We start from the raw sequence: 23,725 nt of genomic DNA on the forward strand, positions 1-23,725 counted from the left end.
TTAGGGAATAATAATCCTTTAGGCTCCAAATAACTGACTCTTGAAAATGATTTACTCTGGAAACCAGAAAACCATGGGTGATCCCTATAGGACATAAAAAGCCATGCCCTCTATTGAAATGCATTGGAAAGTAATAAGCATATTAAAATTAAAAGGTTATCAATATGAAATTTAAAAAGCAAAAAATAGTGACAGGAAACAAGAACTACAGCAAAATTAAGGAGTAACAGGATTGTAACTCTGTGGTGAGGGATGTTGAGTAGACCTCTTGTGATCATTTTGAGATAAATATATATAAAATCATTATGTTGTACATCTGAAACTAATACAATGCTATATGTCAATTATATCTTCTTCTTTTTTAAAAAATTTAGTTATTTATTTATTTATTTATCTGTTTATTTATACAAGCACTGGGTACAGTTAGAAGCGCGGGAAGGTGAGAGAATTCACCAGAGCCAGAGCGGGGAGCAGAACAGGCAGAAGGACCGAAGCACACTGCTGAGGGGAGCAGCGGGTGGCAGGAGAGGTCTGCGCACCATGTGGGACCCTCCTCTGGTGGCCGGGGAGCAGCCGGGGATCGAACCGGCGATGCAGAGGCTACGGGCAGCTTCGCAACCCAGCGCTCAACCGCTGCGCCACCGGGGAGGCCCATATGTCAATTATATCTTAATAAAAATTAGAAAGCAGTCATGAAATTCTGAGAAATGCTAGATAACTGATTTATTATTGAAATTTTAGGTCAACAAACCTTTTCTATAAAGGGCCAACAAATAAGTGTTTTAGACTTTGTGGGTCTACATTGTCTCAACTACTCCACCATGTTATTTTAGCCTGAAAACTGCCATGAACAACACAGAACACACAGCTGTGGCTGTGCTCCAATAAAACATCATTTGACACAGTAGGGGTGGGGAAGAAGTGGGATTAGGGTCAAAGTAAGGGGGTTGGAATTGTATGGGGAATATAACCAAAATGAAAATGCATACATTGTGCAAAAATGAAAAGTGATGTAAGAATTATGTAAAATACAATATTAAAAAATCATTTGCAAGGAAAAGAGGAATTGATAAAAATCAACATTAACACCAGAGAAAATCTAAACCTGAGAGGTTTCCACAAAATCTAGAGAAAAAAAGAACAAAGAAAATGAGAAAGGACAGTAGACAGAGGAGATTAAGAATAGAGATTGGACCTAAGAGGCTGGGTATTGTGGACTACAACCCCAGAAAAATTAGGCAAGAAGCTAAAACAAAAACAACTGAGAAGGAGAAAAGATACTCTGTAGAGACTGGAAGTCTTTGCTATGATTGAAGCTAAATTGAGAAAATATGTATCCGTGTGTATTATGACAAAACTTTTGTGTTATACAAGCAAAGAAAATTACTTAAGGATCCAGATAGAGACAAAATAAACAGAAAGTAAATGAAGTAAAAAAAATTAATTATAAAATAACAAAATTAGACTGTCCTCAAACTTCTGAAATAATAAATGAGAGAAGATACGGAGTCATGGTCATGAAATTACAAAGGGGTAAAATACAGCTGGAGCCAAGTTCTACATAAGGCCATAAAGCACATTGTGCAGAGTCAGGATTTAGAGTTTGACAGGGTCTACATCCTGCCTCCCACTGATCGATGTACTTGGGGAAGCTATTTACATGTCTCATAAGAATGTTGTTTCAATTAAATGAGATAATAAATACAAAGAAATTAAGAGCTAAGGGCCGGTCAACTTTTCAGTACAGCTGAAGTTGGAATTTGAACTCTGCTCAGCCTGAACGTGCAACTCCTGCGCGGGTCCTCAGGTCCTAAACGCCCTGACTTTTGGGGAGTTTTACACCAGTGTCTGTACTTAAGATTATAATGCTGTTCATAGCAACCAGAAACCATTTCAGATCTCAGTGGCTTTTTGAAGGTCCTAGGGTAATATGAAGAATATGGAGGAAAGAAAATATTTTATTAAAAGGATCTTAAGGATTTTATTGGTCACCTACATCACGTAACCATTTCAATCAGGCAGTGTCCAAGTGTAATACTTAGAAAATTTTCCCACAGTATCCTTCCCCAACTATCAGCACAAGGGGCAAGAGTTTCTAGTGCTGTTATATCTGCAGGGCTTTCTCCCATTTGATAACTCCTAACAGCTCTGAAAAAATGCACACTGTGTAAATATCAGTGAATCTGGTTTATTTGTTGTTATTTTCAAGGGCCAGAGGTGCTGTAGGCAAGAGCCTAATCCTCCTAAGATATTCTGGAAGAATCTGCACGAAGTATAGAAGACAGTAAATACTTCTACTACAATTAATTTCCAGATCTATGCTAATAGCAGATCTTTAAATGATTATTAACATTTCTTGAGAGGACTATTTTTTCAACTTTCTTACCCTTGCCTGGGTCTTCATCAGCTGATAGAGGCATCAGCTTATCTGCTCTGTGGTTCTGCACACCTATGCCTTCCCCATTCTTCTTCCAAAAGGGACATGACTTATGCCCACATTTTCATATCTTCCATAGTGACCAATTTCTGTATTTTCTGATTTGTAATGTAATGTAGAAGAAAAGTTTTGTGAGGTAAAGGCAAAACAAACTAGTTACTTATCTTACGTAGCTAATGAATAATTTTTATTTAAATAGAACAAAATCATGTGACATTAGAAATCTTCAAAAACCAAGGCCATATCTCTCACAACTTGTTCCTTATATTTGCTTGACTTCTGATGGATAAAGGAGATAAAAATCATTATGAGCTGCAGTTTTGTTTCAAGCAACAGAAGCCTTTTTTTTTTTTTACTACCATAAGCAAAACTAAATATTTTAAAAGGATATGGGGCAAAATAAAACTTCCAGAAGTACCAAAACCAAAAACTAGTAAGAGACATGGAGATAGAAACAGAGAGTAGAAGGAGGAGCAGGAAAGAAGAGATTAATGAAGAAAGTGATGGATTGAGATTAATTAGACAAGGTGTGTTACAACATAGGTTAGGGAAGGGTATGGGAAATTAGACTTCATTATCCTAGGTAAAAGCCTAGGTTCATAGAGATGATGCATGTAAATATGTCATTTTCACTATAAAAGTTTTCTTAAAGTACTTGTAAACTTTAAGTGACTCTGTGATTTTCCCATGCACTAAATCAAAGCAATCTCTACTTACAGACTTCACTAAATATTCCCTGTTTGCAGTAAGCACCCATTTCTATCCCCCTCTGTGTACTTTCTTGTGTTGTGGTATTTCTTGCACTTGAGAAAGTTAAATAGGCTTCCCAAAACTCCCTTAATGCTGAGCTTCTGGGATTGATTTAAGGTCTATCAGTGAGATGCTCTGGACCCTGGCAAGCATCAATTTTTCTAGTAGCCAAAATACACTTTATACTGCTTAGTCATCAACCTCATGGTCAGAGCAATCAAGATATAAGCCTGAATCCCTTGTAGTTCCCTGGGTGCCTAGATATCTGCTGAGGCTTGACCTTGAGCCTCAGAGCAGATACCAACGTCCATTCTGCTGGACCTTGCAAAAGTCTGTTGGGCACATAATCCCCTATATTAAATCCCTTTCTAGTGGAGATACTTTAGAGGTTTCTGTTTCCTGCATAACACCCCTAAATGATACAGGTATCAAAAAGCTACTTCACTATCACTAGCAACATAAACTTTGAACTTTATTGCACACTCTTCCAGAACAATGATATTGATCACCAATATTATATTTCCTTTTCTTGCACAGATGGCAGAGATTTATTGAGTTGCTGAACAGAGCTTCCTCTGACTTGTCATCTGATACGCCGACAGGTTAGTTCAGTTATTTTCTTATTGGAGAAGGCTCATAGCCCAGATCTACTGTTGACTGTCCTTCCTAGCTTGAATAGTTTGCTTCTCAGGTTTCATCTGGTTGATCCCAAAAATGTAAAGGGCTTAACTTCACTGTTAGCAGTAAAAATTGCTTTAAAGGCTATTCTTTTAGGCCAGTTGAGTCTTAAAAGGCGTAATTCTCTAAGTTTTATTATATCAAGAAGCAGTCTCTCATGATAATTCTTTAAGATGCATGCAGCTCACCTACGCAAGTCACATGGCATGGTCCAGAAGGCACTTTAGCTCTGTGAACACTCAACCCACTTCTCCCTCTTTTTTATCCTGCATCAGCTAAGCTCTCCTCTCAGCTCTTGTTTGAATGTACCCAACATTCCTCCTCAAGGCCTTTGCCCTGGCTCATTTTCCTGAAATGCTCTTTCCTCAGACTTTCCCCTTTATTTCTTCACTCAGGGCTCTGTTTATATGTTATTTCAGAGAGTCCTTCAGTGAATTCCATATCTAAAATAGTAACTCGCCATTTCTTTCCGTCTTAAAATTGTCTTTAGTTATGTTTATATCTCTTTCCACTAATGGCATTATTTTACATATCTGTTTGTTTGACCTCAACACTGGAATGCACATACTGTGTGAGAAGAGTCTGCCTTGTTCGTTGTTATATCATAGTATATGATATAGAACAAACATTCAAATGTTTGTTGAATAAATGAGTTCAAACTCCAGACTGAATCCTACTTCTGTTCTTAGTAGGTGACTAAAGCTTTCATTGCCTCAGTTTCCTCATCTGCCAAATAGAGATAATTTCCACCTCATGAAGTTATTGTTTAGATTAAGTAAGAAAACATGAGAAATGCCTGGCATATATAAATATTTGACCTACATTAATTTCCTTCTCACAGATGTTTCATTCATTAATTCTAATGAGATAAGTTATTTACTTAAATCACTTGTTACCTATACCTTGGCTTCACTTTAGAATTACCTAAGGAATTCTTTACAAGTGCTGAGTTGGGTTCTCACCTATAAGATTCTGAGTTAATTGGTCTGATCTGAGTTAATTGGTGCCTAACTATTGACAGTTTTAAAGTTCCCCAGGCCATGTAGCCAGCTCTGAAGACCACTGCTTTCAAGTCATTGGGAAGGAGGAAGGGAAAGAGAGGGCTGCCTGCCTAACTATCAGAATCCACTGGAAATCCTGTAAAACCTGGTCCTTCCAACACCTGGAAATCTCTAGAAGCCAGCTTGTTTTTTTTTTTTCCTCCCTCCAGTAGAAATCTTCAACTGACAGACTAGACAGATGGTTATTATTTATTCTTTCTGGCAAGTTAGGAAGAAAAAAAATTAGATCTGCTTTGGGTTTCTCAAACAATTTTTACATGTGCAAACCATTACCTTTCTCTATGCTTATAGGTATTAGAACAGAGAAAGGGAAGCTTAAAAGAGACCAGGAGACTAGCATATATTTTCCCTTAATGAGACTTTTAGAAATGCAAACAGTAGAGAAAAGTAGACTAGTAAAAAGTCTACATTTCAGATTTTACTCTAAAAGGGTCCCCAAAAATTTCTGTCACATTGTAATTAATATTAACTTCTCTGGGGAAACTAGATTTGCTCTGGGTCATATTATAATAGGAGTCATAATAACACAATAATGAATATTTTCTTGAATTAAACATCTTCCTTGTATGATGTATTTTATGTAGGTAATTTCTTTTAAATCTCTACAACATAATCGCAAGTAGCTGGTATCATCCCCTTTTCACAGTTGACAAAATCAGGATCTAAAAATTTATAACCAGTAAAGGGAAGAATCAGGACCTCCTACCTCTATGCTATACTCTGCCTTTTGAAACCCTTTAATTCTCAAATTCTGATTCAGAGTAACTTCAACCTTTTTTCATGTGTAGTAAAGAGCTTTTCTTTCATACACAGGGTGAAATAAACAAGGGCCAGTGCTACTGGGTGATGGTGGGTTCCCATGACAACTAATTTTCAGCGGATTAATTTGGTTTTGCCTGGAAGGGACTGTCCTAACTCACTGTCATCATGGTCCTCATTAAGCATCTATTAAGTTTTACTCTATGTAGCATCTGGGGTAGGTACAGGAAGATCAAGAAGTGCTGAGAAAAATCCCTCATCTCCAAGGACCTGAAAAGGAATTGGAGAAACACAATTATATACTCAGTGACTCTATTTTCTAAACTCCAAATTAGAGCACATGGTCATTCATTTAGTCAAGAAGTATGCACTGAGTACTTATTCCAATGCTGGATGCAGAGACTGCAGAGAAGAATATGAAATCACATTGTCTTCTCTGTCAAAAAATAGAAAAAAAAAATCATAATCATTCAGGGATGCAATGTTAAAAGTTTAACAGAAGATTTTTTACCCTGATGTATTTATATAAACATTCTTAAACCAGCGACATTCTTAGGCACTAACAATTGAGCAATTGCTATGTTCCACATATTTGCTTTACATTTTCTACTCCATTTAATCCTCACAATGACTTATAGGGGGCATTATCCCTGTTTCGCAGAAATGGAAACAGACACAAAAACAAGTTGCTTGCCCAAGGTCCTGCAGCTAAGGAGTCAGTACTCAAACCCAAGATATCTGACTTCAGAGCCTCTACTCTCCACCACAATGTTACACTCCACCCTCCACCTTCTGTTTAAAATTTATTCATTGAACAATTTTTATTAAAAGTAATGAGATCCAATATGTATTTGCTGATGGTATATTTGAGCTATGCTAAATTCTGAAGCTGAAGCTCCCAGAATACTGTGCTGTGTGCTCATCACACAAATTTGCAAAATAAATTAATAAAAGTGCCACATCCTGTGGAAGGTACTGAATGGTGAGTGAATGACATCCATAATAAGCCCTAGAAGATTTCAGCAGGTCTTCATGTCTTTCTCTTGTATCTTAAAAAAATGTTTTCTATTCATGAGGGCAGCAGCCTGGGCGGTAGAATCCCTGGCTTAGGAAGGATGTTCAAACCTCTTTCCACTCAAGAGCTCTCATCACTGAAAGGAGAAAGAAAGAGAGAAGATAAAGGTGTTGCCATTTCCTTCAAGTGCACACTGTGTGGCCAAAGGGACAGCAATGTCTGCTTCTCTGTTAAGAGTCAGAACCACGGCGAGAGATGCCTGCTTCCACTCCTCAAACTGCAGGAGCACTTTCAAGGTCAACCACAGGGTTATCTCTGCTTATCTAGAACACTCTGTGCTGCACACCCCAGCATCACCTTTGCCTGGAAAAACCTAGCCAGGTTGTCAGTGATGTGCCACTTCCTCAGAGGCCTTCCCTGATTCCTTGCCATCCTACCATCCCCAAAATAGGTTAAAATATTTTTATTTTTTCCTTTGTTGTACTTGTGGTAGTCTGCAATTAAATAATAATTTGGAGTAGTTATTTAACACCTACCTCCCCTTTGTGAGCTCTATTAGGGCAGGAACCAAATCTTTCTTGTCCACCTTGTCCACCAAAATGGGTGATGGGTGTCGCCATCATCCAACACGGTGCCAACCTCATAGCCAGAGCTTTAACATTTTCTTTGCCTGGATGTGTATATGTGTATGTGTTTAACTAATAAGAACCAACTAAATCCTTCTGTGTTTTTCTTTCTTGTCAGGAAAGAAATCAAAGGAGATCACTGCCACTCCAGTGCCAGCTGAAGTTCCTGAGATGTCTCAGAGCAGAACTGGACATATGGTATGCACCGGGCCTGTTGAGATTGGAGATGGGCTAGGTTGGGGGACACGACATTTGGGGTTTTTGGTTTCACTCATTGCCTTGACATCAGACTTGCTTTGACTGGGAGACTCTCCTTCCACAGAAAAGGGAAACAGAACAACTCATAGAGTGCTGTTTCTTTCCTTCCCCAGCTGTTTTTTTTTTTTTTAAAGATTTATTTAGAGTTGCGGGAGCGTGAGAGGATTCACCAGAGACAGAGTGGGGAACAGAACAGGCAGACTGACGAAATACACTGCTGAGGGGAGCAGTGGGTGCGACAGGAGAGGTCTGCCCCGCCATGTGGGATCCTCGCCGGCCAGCCGGGATCGAACCAGCACTGCAGAGGCTGCGGAGAGCTTCCCAGGGCTGTGCTCAACCCGCTGTGCTCAATCCACTGTGCCACCTGGGAGGCCTCCCCAGCTGGTTTCTGCCTCCAGAAACCTCTTGGGAATGGGTTCACCACCTGCCCCAAGAAACTGACTTGTGGCATAAATATAGTTGTCTTCCAAAAGCCTGTGACTGATCCCCAGGCTGCTTCAAAATAAAGTTTGGTTATGAGACTTATTTTAAGTCCAGCTTCCAGAAACTGAGGGTGACCTTTTCCCCAGACATCACATTTTAAAATGTAATGGGCTTTTTGGTTTTAAAAAAAAAAAATTGGCAAGCAGTTAAAATCGTTTTAATATTCCCAGCACTCAGCCAGGAGAAGATGCAGACAGAATTGAAAAACAGCCTGAGTTTTTCTGTTGTTGTTGTTTTTTAAATGCCCGGATTAGAGCATAATTCATCTTAAAATGATGGGAGGCTTCTTCATGCACTTCACACTTCGAAATATTTTAGAAAATAGTATCCATTTTGGCAAGCCTCTTGCCATGCAAGAAACAACAGCAAATGCTTTTCTCCTTGAGTGTTAAGTCTGTTGTGAATAAGATTATAAAAAATATACTTTGCTCTTTTATTTTGCCTCTTGTTTAAGGATTTTACTCCATCCCTGCAATAATTGATTTTTCTCATATTCCTGTACAATTAGCATTCATTGTCCCACTTTTTCAAAAGGAGAACTAAAGAAGAGGTTTCTTATTATCCCACAAAAAAATCATTCATTCACTCATTTTTTTCATTCAGTAAACATGTCTTGATAACCTACTATGTGCCAGCCAGTAACTAAACCTAGAACATATATAAATGGCTATCTCACAGGCCGAATCTACAGAGCTCAGTAGAGAAGAGAGCTTTTCCAGTAGGTAATTACAGTATTAGTAATTGCTGCTGTGACAGATAAAGAAACTATGGTGAATCATCTCTAAACCAACCTTGGGTTGTTGGGTAAAACTTCTTCCAAGAAATGAAATATAAATTGGGTCTTGGGGCATAAGAAGGAGCCCACCCAATCAAAGCATAGGTGACAAGAAGGACTTTAACAATACAGAGAATTGCCCAAAGGCATAAAACAGCCCCATTTTCTGCTTTATGTAGAGGAAAAAGACTTATAGATGGGATTGAAAAAATATAACTAAGAACAGGAACTTGAATAGTCTTACATGTGAGGCAAGGCATTTGTATTTCATCCAAACAGAATGGTACATAAACAATATAGGGAATGTTAGTTAGTCAATCAGTCAGTCAATTAGTTAGTGAGTTAGTTACTTACCTGTTTAGTTGAGCCTAATTCATGTCCATATAAATGCTCCCTTTTCTTGTCTTTCATGGTCAAAGAGTATTGAACTATTTAAAGAAATGTGAATCTACTTAGTGTCAATTTCTTAAATCCAAGATATCTTGGAACTCTTTAAAATCAATCCATCAAAATAAATGCAAAAATTCATTTGCCTGGGTAGATTATCTAAAGTGTTCCTCAAATATCTAAAGTAGTCCAAAGTTGTAAAATGTATCAGAATCAGTATTTTATAAAAACTTTCAGCTTTTCCCAAAATTGATTTTTTCCATGTAGAATTCTATTGTATAAATCTCTTAAAAGTTACTGGGTGCTGTTCACCCATGTGGGTATATTTTCAAACAGCATTCTATTATTTCAAACAAAAGAATATTTAATATTCCCCAGCAGCAACTTAATCCATGTTTGTTAACAAACTGAAAGTTTAGCTTCTAATTATAATTACCATTCCTTAACACTATGGGTTTTTCACAGCTTAAATGTGAGAAGTGTGAGACAAAGTTACAAAACTGGAGAAGCTCGGGTGTTTGAAAGTTAAGGGAGCATAGCTGGTAAACAAAAATTAGAGGCATAATTTTATGGCATATTAGTTAGGGTTATTAGGGTTGCATTTAACAAAAGAAACTCTGCAAACCTAATTTATTGGAAAAACAGAGTAGCATGCAGGCTACCTAAGGACAGACATCACAGTGAACTAAAATCAGACACTCGGTCATCCACATGACTTCCTCTGTCTTTTCTGTTCTCTGCTGTCAGCTTCATATTCTCATTCCCTGCCTCCTTTCCTCCTCCTCCTCCTTCTCCATTTCCTCTTCCTACTCCCTCTCTCCTTTCTCTCTCTCTTCAGAGTAGCTTCCTCTCATTTTTGAATCACAGAGTAAAACACTATATGCTAGAGTTTTAACTTCTCACTCAGAACCACGTGAAATGATCTACATTTGCCTACCTTAGTCTTTTTCTCGCATATCTTTCCAAAATTCCTGGATAATGGATTTTTGACCCGTTTTTTGCACTAGGTGCCCAGTCCTACACTATGCTTTCAGAGCACAGTGTTCTCTCAGTAGCCACGTGACTCAGAAGGAGGGACAATTCCTGGAAAAGTGGAGTTGGGTAGAACAAACAATAGATGTCCTCTCTTGACTGGGTAGGTGACAGGATGTCTTTCATCACTCTGCTGCAACTCATTTGTCTATTTGTTCTAAAATCTTTTTATTTTGTACTGAACATGGAGTTATGAGCTAGAACTAACCTTCACACTGTGGTTCTAGTTTTGTGCCTGTCATTCATTGTCTGGTCTTAGTAAATAACTTCCTCTTACTGGGCTACAGCATCTTTTGTTAAATGAACCAGAAAGGCAAAATGAGAGGTGCTTTATGGCCCCTGTAAAAGCCCATGAGCCTGAGCTAATCTCATTATTCTTTCATTCACTCTTTTTCAAGAACCTCACACTCATGATCCAGAGGTTTTTCCAACAAGACGTTGAGACAATATAAGACCATACAAGTATTGTCTAAAGATCATCCTCTGTGGATTCCACTGGTATAAAACAGAGTAGCACATCACGAAAAGTCAGCCAGTTACAAACACCTTTGTTTCATCAGAATAGTAAACTGAACAAAAATCGTGATTTCACCTTTCTCTTTTAAAACAAATTCAGTATAATAGTTTATGTCCTGCAAGACTTAGCAGATGCGGTCTTATGGCACTGAGGATTGAAACTCACCCTCCCAACTCTACTAAACCAGACCATCAATAAATTTTGCTAGTTGTGTGGCCTCAGTTTTGGCTAAGGGACAGGAGGAGCTCTGAGTGGTGAAGGTGTTGCCAGTAAGAGGTCTGTGTCATTTCAATAGGAAACACCAGAGGAGCTGCTGGAGCCAGAAAACCCTCCTGCTGAGACTTCAACACCCAAAGAACCTCTGAACGCGTCTCTGAAGATCAGGCCAGTCTCCCAACCTTTCATGACACCAGTGATGAAGAATGAGCCTGAAGAAAGTGAAGCATGGATCGACAGGTTCAGGAAGCTAGAAAATGCCCTCTACCTGTGTGATCTGAGCCATACAGGTGAAGTATGGAAATTAAAGCTGATACATCCTTCTATTTGTATTCTCATCCAAAAATGGATACCTTGTTGTCTTTCATTTATTAACAAATGCAACTTTTCTGTAAACCATGTGCTCTGTACTATGTTCAGCACAATAGGAAAATACAAAATCAAATCTTACATGAATCCCCAGCTTACAGTTTCTCTGTGACTCCAATCCTTCCTCTCCTCTATTGCCTAAGTCTAACCCATGGTCCAGCGTTGTAATTCTGCTGATTGTTAGCATTGCCAACTCACAGGCTGAACTCCAGACTCCTAAGCAAGGCAAAACTAGTCTCTGTCCTCCTGACTGGTCTCTTGCTTTGCTTGTTACTGTGTCAGCATATCCTGCCTTGTCATAAAGAATAATTTGCTTTCCTCAACTGTGCCTTGCTTTCTTCAGTGGTGGTGCCTTTTCTGACCCTCTACCCTCCACCTGAGCTTTCTGAGAAACTTTCTGCCCTTTCTCTGCCTAACTCTCCATTTTGTACATCTGGTTAATCAATGCCCAAACATCTTTTATGGTAGAAGCCAAGCTCAACTCCTCTGAGACTGCTCTTATTTCCCCTGACAGCTGTAGACCAACCTTTTATGGGTTCACAGAGATTTTTAGCACCCATTATCATAGCTGATATATTGCATTTCTTTAATTGGGAGTTTATCACCATCTCTCCATAAAATATATTACAAATGAGTGTACATAAATAACTATGTACTAAATTCAACATGGAGGGTGGGAAATAGTGTTTGAGAATATTCTGTGGGCATTTAGAAAAAGGAGAATCCCTTCCTAGTGAGGTGGATAGGAGAGGATATATTAATATAAGATTGATCATTTAAAATAAATCAGGGAGTTCTTTACAAAGGTATAACATAGAAGGCCCTTTCTGGCAAAGGTGCAAATTGGCCATACATCATGTCCTATGTGAAACTTAAATATAAGAATTGTGGTCTGGCTAGAATATATGGTTATTAGAAATATTAAATTATAAAGGTAGACATACTGTATGGGGCTAGATCATGAAAGTACTTAAATGCCAGGTCAGAGAATTTGAAATTAATTCAAAGAGGGTGAATACCACTGAGTGCTTCTAAACAAGGCAGGGGTATGATAAAGCAAGAAAAGGGATACTGTCCAAGTAAGAAAGAATTCATTCCAGGACTAGGTCAGAGATCTGGCGAATAGAAAAGAGATACAAAAGCACTGGGACTGAAATTGTTTAATCACATGCTGCAGTTCAAGAAGAGTTTAATGTATTATATGTGGAAACTTAAAAACGTCACATTCGTACAAACAGAGAGTGTAATGGTGGTTGCCGAGGGGGTGGGGAGGATTATACTAGTGAAAGGGCACAAACTTTCAATTATAGGATAAACAAATTCTAAGGATATAATACAGGACATGGTGACTCTAATTATCAATATCATATTGCATATTCAAAAGTTGCTGTAGGAGTAGAACTTAAATGTTCTTACCATAACAACGAAAGAATAATTGTGTGAAATAAAATATGTGTTAACTAACCTTATTTTTAGTAAACATTATGCAATATAGGTGTATCAAATCATCACATTGTACACCTTTAACCTACACAATGTTATATGTCCATTTTATCTCAAAAAAACTGGAAAAAATAAATAATTTTAACAAATCTAGTATAGACTTTAGTGCTGTCTAGGAGTGATAGTATAACAATAGCAATATCTGTCTTTCTGTTCTGTGTGTGTGTTTTTTTTAAAAAGATTTATTTATTTATTTATACAAGAACCAAGGTACAGGCCAGATTCGCGGGAGGGTGAGAGGACTCACCAGAGACAGAGTGGGGAACAGAACAGGCAGACTGACTGAAACACACTGCTGAGGGGAGCAGCAGGTGAGACAGGAGAGGTCTGCCCCGCCATGTGGGACCCTCGCTGGCTGGCCAGGATCGAACTGGCGCTGCAGAGGCTGCCGATAGCTTCATAGTACAGCACTCAACCGCCTGTGCCACCAGAGGAAGCCCTCTATCCTGTGTTTCTGATTTTGGTTTTTTTGTTTGTTTGTTTGTTTTTTTCTGAATTTCCAAAGCAACTTAATTCTAAACTACATCAAGTATAACTATCCTAAAATAACCAAACTTGTAATAATTACACCAAAGAGAGTAGAAAGTGAAAAGTTTTAATGAAAAATTCATCTTGCTGAATAGGGAAGTCATTTATTGAACATCTGTTATGAGTCCTGCTTTGTGTGGGAGGTAAGCCAGATAGGATGTAACTTGTTCACTGACCTAAGGGTGTTTTTCAGTAAGATACAGAGACAGGTGATAAGTTAACACCAATAAAAAGAAATAAGGCAGGTATTATAATCAAAGTAACAAGTGAGAGAGTTCAAATGAAAGAGTGAAGAGATAAAAGAAGCTCATCATCTAATGTGAACTGGGGAACTCAGAATGCACTCCATGGAAAAGAGGGTTTGAGCTGAACCTTTGAGGAAAGGTAGACTTTGGATAGTTGGATAGGTCATCCCTAGCTTGAAACCATCTTCTGCAAAGGTTAGAAGGTGGCAATGAGTATAATGAGGGGAAAAATGAGAAAAACAAGACTGGGAGTTGGATTGGAAAGTGAAGTTGAGACCCTATTATGAATCCTGAGGCTTCATTCTCTACCCTGTGTTTGTGAAAGTTTCACCAAAGGAGAATAAAATGGAAGCTAAGATGGATAAACTAGGGAAGATACTGAAGAATAGGGGATCAAAAAGCTATTGAAATATTCATGAGTCTAGGTAGCCATTCACTGAGAGCAGTGATGGAGTTACAAACAAAAACAAAACAAGAAACTGAATAGAGAGAAAAGACATTTCCAAAAAAATAAATGCTGAATTGCAGTGATGGATGATGGATCATAAACTTAGTTGCTAAGAGACTCCCCACTGACTGGGACCTTTCTCATACTCCTGAACTGTTCTGAGGAAAAGTGGAGTTTTGTTGATTTTGGAGGCAGATTTCTGCAGATTTGGAATGCCTTTCTCATGGCCTCTTCACTATTTATGCTTGTTTTCTCTGTTTCTATGAAATTCATTAGTTCCTTAACAGCCAAGGAATGTGTCAGCCAGTCTTGGGACATCTGTAACAATCTTTAATGAGGAAAGAGGATTAACTGAGGTCATTTTGGTGGTTTATTAACCACAGTATTTAGCAGACCACCACAGCCCTCTTCTAGACACAGAGCAGATGATACCTACTTTGCCCATTGATGAATCACTGTTCTTTATTATGTGCAAGGAAATATGTAGGCCAGGGTGTTCTTCATCCAGGGTGAAGGCAGACCATCCATCATCAAATTAGCATTTCTGGGAACCTACTCTGTGCTTATTTTCTAATGGGGATTGTCAAGAAAATATCCTTGAGGAGAAAGAATAAGGAATGACTATGAGTACTTGTCATGATTTCTAAAGAAATAAGGGTGGTTGAGATAAATGTTTGGGTAAATGGTAGATTTGGAATTTTCCCAGTGAACTAGAAAATATTTTAGAGCTCAAGGAGGCAGAGGCCATGAGAACCTTCAAGGACATTCTCTGCATGGTTCCAGACCTTACATACACTGCATCACTAACTGCTCACATCAACGACATACTGAAGGGATTACTGTCCTTACTTACAGAGGAGAAAGCCAAGTTCAAAGTGATAAAGTAACAGCTATTGGAAAAACAGTTCTATTGGACTTCCCACTACACCATAACTATACTTCCCATTGCCACACGACATTCCAGAAGGAGTATGAGGTTTTGCTTGTTGCTTTGTTGGTGGTGGTTGTTGTTGTTTCACAGAAGACTTAGATTGAAGTCCAATCTTTACCAACTACTAAGTCCTGAAAGCCAGTCACTTATATTCTCCAAGTCCATTTTCTCATCTGTAAAATAGGACTGACAATAAAACATACCTCCTAGATTTGAGAAAGGACAAATAAGATTTTCAAGTCTTTTGCACACTGTAAAATGAAATAAATATTAAAGAAGTTCTTTTATTTATTTACTTCATCCTGGTTCTGTTGGACAAGGACAGACTTTCCAACATGTAGGTGGATTGTCAGGGTTATTTTCTGCAGCTACCCTGCTATCCCCTGATGACAGTAAATGAGACAGATACAAATTTCAGGGTGGTGGACTTTTGTTTGATACTAGGAATCCCTTCCAATGGTAAAGTTTATAAGATGGCAGACAATAGCTCCTACACACTAGTGGTGATTCCTAGATGGATTTCTGGCATTACTTTTAATTTTTAATTAACATAGAAGCTAAATAATGTATTTTCATCATTTCCTATTAAAATACATGCTTATATTTTAAATAATATAAAATAATATAGAACTGTGATAATATTCTATCATAATACCTGTATTAATGTGTGCTTACTAGTTTGGGGCACTATTCTAATGGCTTGTTATTTTATTGATTTTTATACAATTTAATTGTCCCTGTTTCAAAGTTGAGGAAACCAGGGCTCAGTATATTAAATTCCTCACTTTCTCCAAAGCTTATGACTTACATTTTCAAAGGTAGAATAGAAGGAAATGTCCTGAGGAATCAAACCTAGGCCATACCGAGAGCCATCACCCAATTCAGTGAACTGCAGAGATACAATTTAGTCTACCTAGAGACAGAATTCTGTGCAGGAAAGAACCAATATTCTGATAGGAGAGATGAGCTATAGACAAACTTGAATAGAATAAACAGTAAATGGGACCTCCCTGGTTACACAAGGGGTTAAGCCGCAACCTATGAAGCTATCCACAGCCACTGCAGCACGAGTTCAGTCCCTGGCCACGGAGGTGACCCAAGTGGCGCAGCAGACATCTCCTGACTCGCCCGCTACTCCCCTCAGCAGTGTATTTCAGTCAGTCTGCCTGTTCTGTTCCCCACTCTGTCTCTGGTGAATACGCTTACCCCCCACACCTCTGGCCTGGACCCCAGTTCTTGTATGCATAAATAAATAAATATTTTTTAAAGGAAGAAACAGTAAATAAACTGGGATGGGATGGGATGGGATGGGATGGGATGGGATGGGATGGGATGGGATAGGATAGAATAGAATAGAATAGAATAGAATAGAATAGAATAGAATAGAATAGAATAGAATAGAATAGAATAGAATAGAATAGAATAGAATAGAATGGAAAAAATTACAATAGGACCTCACCACTGTGTACTCCACTGTTAAAAGCATCCATTAGGAAGTAATTCAGAAGGGAACATCATGCTCAACAAGCCTCATACTTTTAAAATATGAACAGCACTTGGTAGCCCAAGCAGAAACAAGTATCCAAGAACCCAACTCTGAAGGATTGGTAATGGCTTTCTACAGAATGACCAGGGGACCAACTCTGGAATCCTTGAAAAAAGATTTCACAGTCATTACTACAGTCCTCACAGTATAGATTAGAAGGGCAGGATGCAAGCAAGATGCCCTTCATCCCTATGAGGGATTTTAAAAGCTTCTCATTGCTACCTGTGGTGTAGACCGTCATAATTCAAAGTAACGTGTTTAGGGAGCAATATGAGCCCTACGTTAAAAAAATCTCTTTCCCCTCCTTCTATAACATAGTATAGTGGTTCAATGCATAAGCTCAAGAACCCTTGGGCAAGGACTTACCATCTCTTGCCTCAGTTTCTCCCTCTGTAAAATGAAGTGTTGTAAAGATTACATGAGTTAATGTTAGTAAAGTGCTTGGAGTGCTGCCTAAATCATGTCAAATTTTCTATCTAACTATCAGTTGTTATTGTTGAGTGCACTTTAGTTAATATCCTGTACCTTATGGCCCCAACTGGTAGGGGAGCTTCCTGAAGTAATAGAACATTTTTCTAAATCCCCTGTCCTCCCAAGCACAGTATTTGACACAAGAAGACTTGCAATTAGGGATTGAAGAATGAGTTATCGAACTTTGCTGGTGCCATGTTCAACACTTAAACTCTACTCCCAAAGCACCATTGCCTACAATAACATGGAAGTACGTTGACATTGGCTCTGGCACTGGTATATATAACACATGGGCACCAGTGTCTACCCTAGTTTATGACACAAACTTAGACTGAACCATGACAAGTTAGATCGTTTACCTGTGATCACACTGAAAGCCAGAGGGAGTCACAGCAAATACATTCCAGAAGCACATAAAAAGGCGTGTTTAAATCCTGCTTGTTTAGGAACATGTTTGGATATATCAATAAGATAAAAATAAACCAGAACAATTAGGAATTGTTTTTAGCAGGCACCCCACCTGTTTCAAAAATTAGCCTTTGAAGTTTTACGGCTACAAAGACCAAGCTTAAATTGCTTTAGAGTCTATCTATGGGTTTTATTGGACCCATCTCCTCTCCTCAAAATCACCATCAAATTCCTCGTGATACCTCTGATGCGTAGCCAGGTGTTTTTACTGTGTCTCTTAATTTCATGAAACTTACAGTTTCAAAATATTAGCATTTCATGTTTAGTCCAAAGTCATTCAGGCTAATATCTTGCCTTCTTCCTCCCCCACTCTCCTTCCTCTTTCGAAAACTTCCCACCCCAACCCAATCACAGGAGTCCTGGAGAAGGAACGAGCCAAGCGCCTCATTCACAACTACAATCTCATTTACAACCTCTCCCTGAGCCCTCGGAAAATCGACCAGGCCTTGCGCAGATTCCGTGCGGGAGAAAATATGCTCTTGGAGCCAGCACTTCGGTACTTAAAGGAGCTATGATAACAAGCCCATATTGTGAGAACAGATGTTTCCTTTATCTCCTTTTTTACCCAGACATGTGTTTCTCCCCAGCCCGAGTGTAATGGAGGAGGCACTGTCAGAGTTGGGGCTGATGCAGCTATTGTAGACGCTTCGGACTTGCACTTGGTTTCTGGCCATGATAGTCACTCTTGAGCAGCTCAGAGAGATCAGGTTTTCTCTTCTGAGGTGGCAAGAACCCAATTACTTAAAATCCCCTTCTGTTCTAATAAAGCTTGTTATTGCTATCACATGATTCTATATTCTATATATGTACCTATTTATATTTATATGTGTGTATATATATATGCAATTCTGTATTGCTGATCAAATCATTTTTGCAAATCCTAATAGTCCACATAGTGAAAACAGGCAGATGTTGTCAACTCCCAGAAATGCCTGGCACATAGCAGACCTAAAACATTGTTTGGGATGAATAAGTCAGTCCTTTCTCTAGTGACTATTCTAGGAAGGATTTTCACATCATAAAGCAAACAAAAGTATTGACAATTTGTTATCTTAACTCTAAGCAGTAGAAGCAGAATTCCAAGTGAGTTTTTCTGAACAAATTCAATATTTTCCTTCTGCAACTAGATGACATTGCACTGTCTCCGGGGACATTTTCCCAGAGTACTGGATGCAAGTTTTGAGAAGAGATTCCTGGAATAAAGTCCCTTAGCATCTCCTTTTATCAACATTCTTTAATGGGGTGTCTCATATCTTAGGAACAAAACCTTATGGAAAAAGTAACTTGGTCAACTAAAATAAATGATCTCTTTTAGATGGACCTACTTTAGTTTTTATAATTCTTGAGCTGCCCAGAAAAATGCCTCTTGAGGCAGGTTGACCACCTCCCAAACATTCTAGAAACTTGGCCTTGCCAATTGCTGTTTAGGTCAGAGAAGGAATCAAACAGACATAACTTGCTAAAAAAAAAAAATGCAAGACGAGAAAAATTAGACTGTGTCAAATAATTCATTATGTATTGGGCAAGCACTGTGTGCCAAGAATCTGACATATTTTGTTTCATCCAACTTGAACACCTCAATAAGACAGGTTTTTCAGGGGCCTCCCTGGTGGTGCAAGGGGTTATGCACAGCACTGTGAAGCTAATCATAGCCACTGCAGCACAAGTTGGATCCCCAGCCAGGGATGGCGCAGCAGACCTCTCCTGTCTCCCCTGCTTCTCCCCTCAGCAGTCTATTTTCCGTGAATCTGCCTGTTCTGCTTCCCACTCTGTCTCTGGTGAATCCTTTCACCCCCTGCACCTCTAGCCTGTACCCCAGTTCCTGTATGCATAAATAAATCTTTAAAAAAACAAAAGACAGATTTTTCAGCTCCATTTCACAGGTGGAGAAAATAGAGGTTCGGAGAAGTAAATGGAAAATTGGTCAGATAACTAACTTTTTGATAGTTTAATGCCAGAGGGACAGGACCTTCTGGAAAGCACCAACCAGAAGCTATTAAGAATGTCCTGGCAGAGCCTACATCTCTGTGGGGAATTGGATTGGAAAAGGAGGTGAGGTGAAGCGAGGTCCTAAGTATGAAACTGCGATTATTCGACTACATCATAAACTCCTAAAGAGCAATGCTTATACTTTGCCCAGTCCTCGGGGTCCAACATCTTCTCTAGCACCAGAGCACCCACTGAACCACACAAGTAGAAGGTCTCCGCCAAGGTAGAATACAGGGTGAAGGGGTCCTGGAGAATACAGCCTGAAGGTGTCAACTGCCCTGTGTTCCTGTGGTGTTAGCTGAATGAATCCTCCTTGGCCTGAACCAACCATGGCCAGTCCTGGAACCACAGTCACCCCACTACCACCCACACTTCAACAGAGAAGAGAAAAAACAGTAGACTTCAGAACCAGCCAAAACCCAACTTGGCACTTCATAGGTGGTAGTGCTGGCAAGTGGTTTGATCTCCCTGAGTTTCAGTTTCTTCATCTATAAAACAGGAGTGATCATACGCATTTGTGGGAGTGTTATGAACACTGGAAACAACAGCTCTGGGGAGTCCCTTGCCCATAGGAGGTGGGGACCATGCTTCTGCGCCTTCCCTTTGTGGCTGAGCTTTAGCTTAAATGGTGGTCCATGTGGGATGACACAGGGAGGTCTGGCTACACTACCATAGAAGCAAATACTGAGACATGTGCTGTCTAGGGCCAAATGACAATTGCTACTGGATCATCTTTCTGGAGTTCTCCATTGCTTTACTCTTAGGATGCGTGTGTGTGTGTGTGTGTGCGTGTGTGTGTGTATGTGTGCATTTGCAATATGTGTACATTGCAGAAGTCAATACTCAGTAGTTTTTCCTCTGAGTAAATATTGAAAATCAAATTCAACTTAGAGAAAAGCTTAGATTCCAAGGTGACCATAGGGCAGTAGAGGTTATATGATGCCTGGCCAGGAGGCAGACCACTGGACAAAAACAGAAAAATGCTCTGAGGTCATTGTGCTTCAGAATATCGTTATGACCTCTGTGCTGGCGTTTCTATGTGCTTTGCTTATGGGAAATCTGCTACTTTTCTGGCTCTTTTTCTCGGATCAGTGGTGTTTTGCAGGGAGCTATGGCAGTGTCATTGTGAACTTCTCATAAACACTGGCAGAGCAAGTCCAGCGTCTGTGGTCTTGGCCGGCTTTCTCCAGGAGATCTTCTCTCAATGGGTGTCTGTGTGCAGTAAACTGGTTAACCTCCAGTACGCCCTGGAAAGACTTGGTGTCAACTGTGCCCGCCCCAATTGCCCAAAAGGCTTAGCATCTAAGGATGGAAAGAGCACTGCCAATGTTAGAGAGGCTGGAGCTCCCCAGCTCAGCAGGCAGACTCCCTGATGTGTGACCCAGCAATTCAACACCTACCCCATAGGGGGCGCACCTGTTAGAGAAGATAGTAGGTGCAAATTGCCTGGCATTATCCCCAACACATAGACTTGCACCACAAGGGGAAACTGGCTTACTAATTTAGTCTTATATAGCGTTTTTGATTACCCATCAATAATTAAATCATTAAGTGACTGTTGGAGGTAAAGGCACCTTCCAGCCAACAGCTGGCTCACTGCTTGTGTGGTCCTGGAGGGCGGAGAGACCATTGTCTCACCTGCACCTACTCCTCACAGAACCCACAAAGTTGGAGTGACTGTGCCCATTCTACAGATGAGAAGCTGAGTTTCAGATGGTAAACGTACCTGCCAAAGGACTTACACTCACGTAGTGAGTGACTGAGCCAGGATTAAAATCCAGTACACAACTTCCAGGCCAACAGTCACCTGCAGGAAGCTGTATGCTCACTCTCAGCAAGTCTAGAGGTCACAACAAGGCAGGACCAAGGTGTTCCTGATTTTGGTCCCCAGCACAGAGCCCAGATTCGCCACCAAGTGGGCACCTAGAAAAAATCTGAGCAATGGAACCCCCACATGAATATTTTGATGACCCTCTAGCTTTTTGCCCTGTTCTAGTTCTCCCAGGCCCACTGGGTCCGGGGATAAAGGACTTGTGGCTGTAAGTCGAAACCCAACTGCACAGATCGTGCTGTCCAAAGAGTTTGCTAAGAGCTTGCTGACTCTTGAGAGGAATTTCCCAAGATCATTAAGAGAAACAATAACGATATTTGATATTCTAATTTGGATCAGAAATCGGACAGCTTTGGAACTGGCCAGAGAACTGTGAAGCTCTGAAAACAAATGCTCGTCTTTCTTCTCGCCCTCTCTTCACTCCCTCGTCTCTGAGAGCCTTTCAGCTACAGTTCCAACACTCCTTAGCAACAAAGGCGGGGTTCCCAGAGCCGGGGTGCCTCAGGAATGCCAGCCGCTCCCGTCATTAGCATTCAGAGCCCCTCATCTGCTTGCACAGTTGGCTGCAGGACTGAGCGAAAGGCCAAGTGGCTTGGGGGAGTTTAGCGTGGCTCATTGGGAAGTGGGAAGCCTCCACAAAGAGTTTCCAAACAAAAGGCATCAATATTATTTGTGAAGCCATCACATTGCCTGGGGCACAATCTGGCTCTGGCTCAGCCACATGGTCTCTCCCCTGGTTCTGTGTGAGGCTGGGTGGGTCTCCCCAGACACATCTTGGCCCTGAATGCCAACACACTGGAAGGACTCCCACCTCCCATGTCCAGTCTCCTCGGCCTCAGTTTATACAGGTTGGACAATGGGTGGACTCTCACACAAGGAGTGCCCAGAGGAGGGGGATGGACAGAGGGTAAATGGTCAGATGGCAGGACAATCGTGGACAGATGGTGCTGCTGAGAATGGATTCCAGACAAATTCAGAAGCAGATTGAGCTCCGACAAAGACTTATTTGGTGGCAAGCAATCGGCGCTCTGTACCAAGCCCTTGCTCTGAGCACATGTCCTGTTCTTTCCCCACACAAACCAACAGTTCCATGAAGGAACTGCCACCCAGGTTCTGTCTCACTGGAATTCCAAAGCACCACTCAATAAGCCAATCCATGGAAAATTCCAACCAACAAAGCTGTTTTTCGCTATTCCTATAGAACCAGCTCTAAGCAGTGTCCTTCAGTCTCCCTGTGTTTGAACACCTTCAGGGATGACTGCATTACTGGTCTTCTTTTCCTGTCAGACAGTTCCAATTTGTTCTTCTAAAAGTGGTCTTTCCTTTTATTCCCTTGTCTACCCCCCCCCCGCCCGCCACACCCCAGCAGTCAAAGAAAAGAGAACATAAAAATGGATCAATCATTGTAATAATGAAGGCACTAGCCCAGTGCCTGGCCCTTGTAAGAAGTCGAGGAGAGAGTGGGGAGGGAGAAGGAGGGAGGGAGGGAGGGAGAGTGGGCGAGAGAGAGAGAGAGAGAGAGAGAGAGAGAGAGAGAGAGAGAGAGAGAGAGAGGAGATGGAGGGGAAGTGAGGAAGGAAACCTGTTTCCTCCAGAACTGATTCAAGTTGGGGTGGGAGTTAAAAGGAGGTGAAGGAAATCAGAAATTGGGGAACAGATGCGTAAGCAAGTGTAGTGGATCGCTAAGACTGCAGTAGCCAAGCACTACAAATAGGGTGACCTACACAACTGAAATCTGTTGCATTAGCATTCCAGAGAGAACCCCAAACCTATGTCTGCGGGATTGGGCCCTTGGACTGTGAGAGAGAATCCATCAGAGCCTCTCTGAGCTTCAAGCAGTCTGCAGACAGTCTTTGCTGTGCCTTCGCTGGTAGATCCATCAGCCAGATCTCCACCTTCATCTTCACCTTGGCGTCTTCTTCTGGGCATATCTCTCTTTGCCTCCAAATTCCCCCTTTTTATAAGAACACCAGTCATACTAAATTAGAGCCCATTTTAACTTGATTGTATCTGCAAAGACCCTAGTTCCAACTAAGATCACTTTCTGAAGGACCGGGGCTTAAGTTACCAATATAGCTTTCATGTGGGATATGCTGCAACCCACAACAGCAAGAAAATAATTGTATGTGTGTGGTAAGCACTTTTGTAGATTTGCCCAGGGAATAAAAGAGACACAAGAGAAGGATCAGCTGTCTCTGAGACCTGAGTGGATCGGGAGAGTTTCCTGGAGGAAAGACACTGTGCTTAGTGAGGACACCTGAGAGATGTCGGCTTGGATTGTTCAGGAGAGTGAAGGGAGATGGTCTTTCTAGGAAAGGGAAGAGCATTTACAATCATATCTAGTCTCTTTTCCATCTGACAGCTTTTCAAGACATGCTGCCCTCCCCTGCAGCATGCATACA

The 23,725-nt window shown here is 40.4% G+C and overlaps 1 protein-coding gene across 1 annotated transcript in view; it reads left to right on the forward strand.

Annotated features, from left to right (window-relative positions):
* CUNH1orf87 (chromosome unknown C1orf87 homolog) overlaps positions 1–18,023 on the forward strand; it is a 52,375-nt gene extending 34,352 nt beyond the window's left edge. Inside the window, exons 8-11 of the mRNA XM_037500240.2 lie at positions 3,725–3,789; positions 7,445–7,524; positions 11,074–11,284; positions 17,858–18,023. Coding sequence (XP_037356137.1) covers positions 3,725–3,789; positions 7,445–7,524; positions 11,074–11,284; positions 17,858–18,018 — 517 coding nt within the window. The 3' untranslated portion in view covers positions 18,019–18,023. The remainder of the gene's footprint in view (positions 1–3,724; positions 3,790–7,444; positions 7,525–11,073; positions 11,285–17,857) is intronic.
* The last annotated feature ends 5,702 nt before the right edge of the window (positions 18,024–23,725 follow it).

The sequence above is a fragment of the Talpa occidentalis genome, unplaced genomic scaffold (assembly GCF_014898055.3).
Source record: "Talpa occidentalis isolate TD23 unplaced genomic scaffold, MPIMG_talOcc4v2.1 talOcc4.9, whole genome shotgun sequence".
Classification (NCBI taxonomy): Eukaryota; Metazoa; Chordata; class Mammalia; order Eulipotyphla; family Talpidae; genus Talpa; species Talpa occidentalis.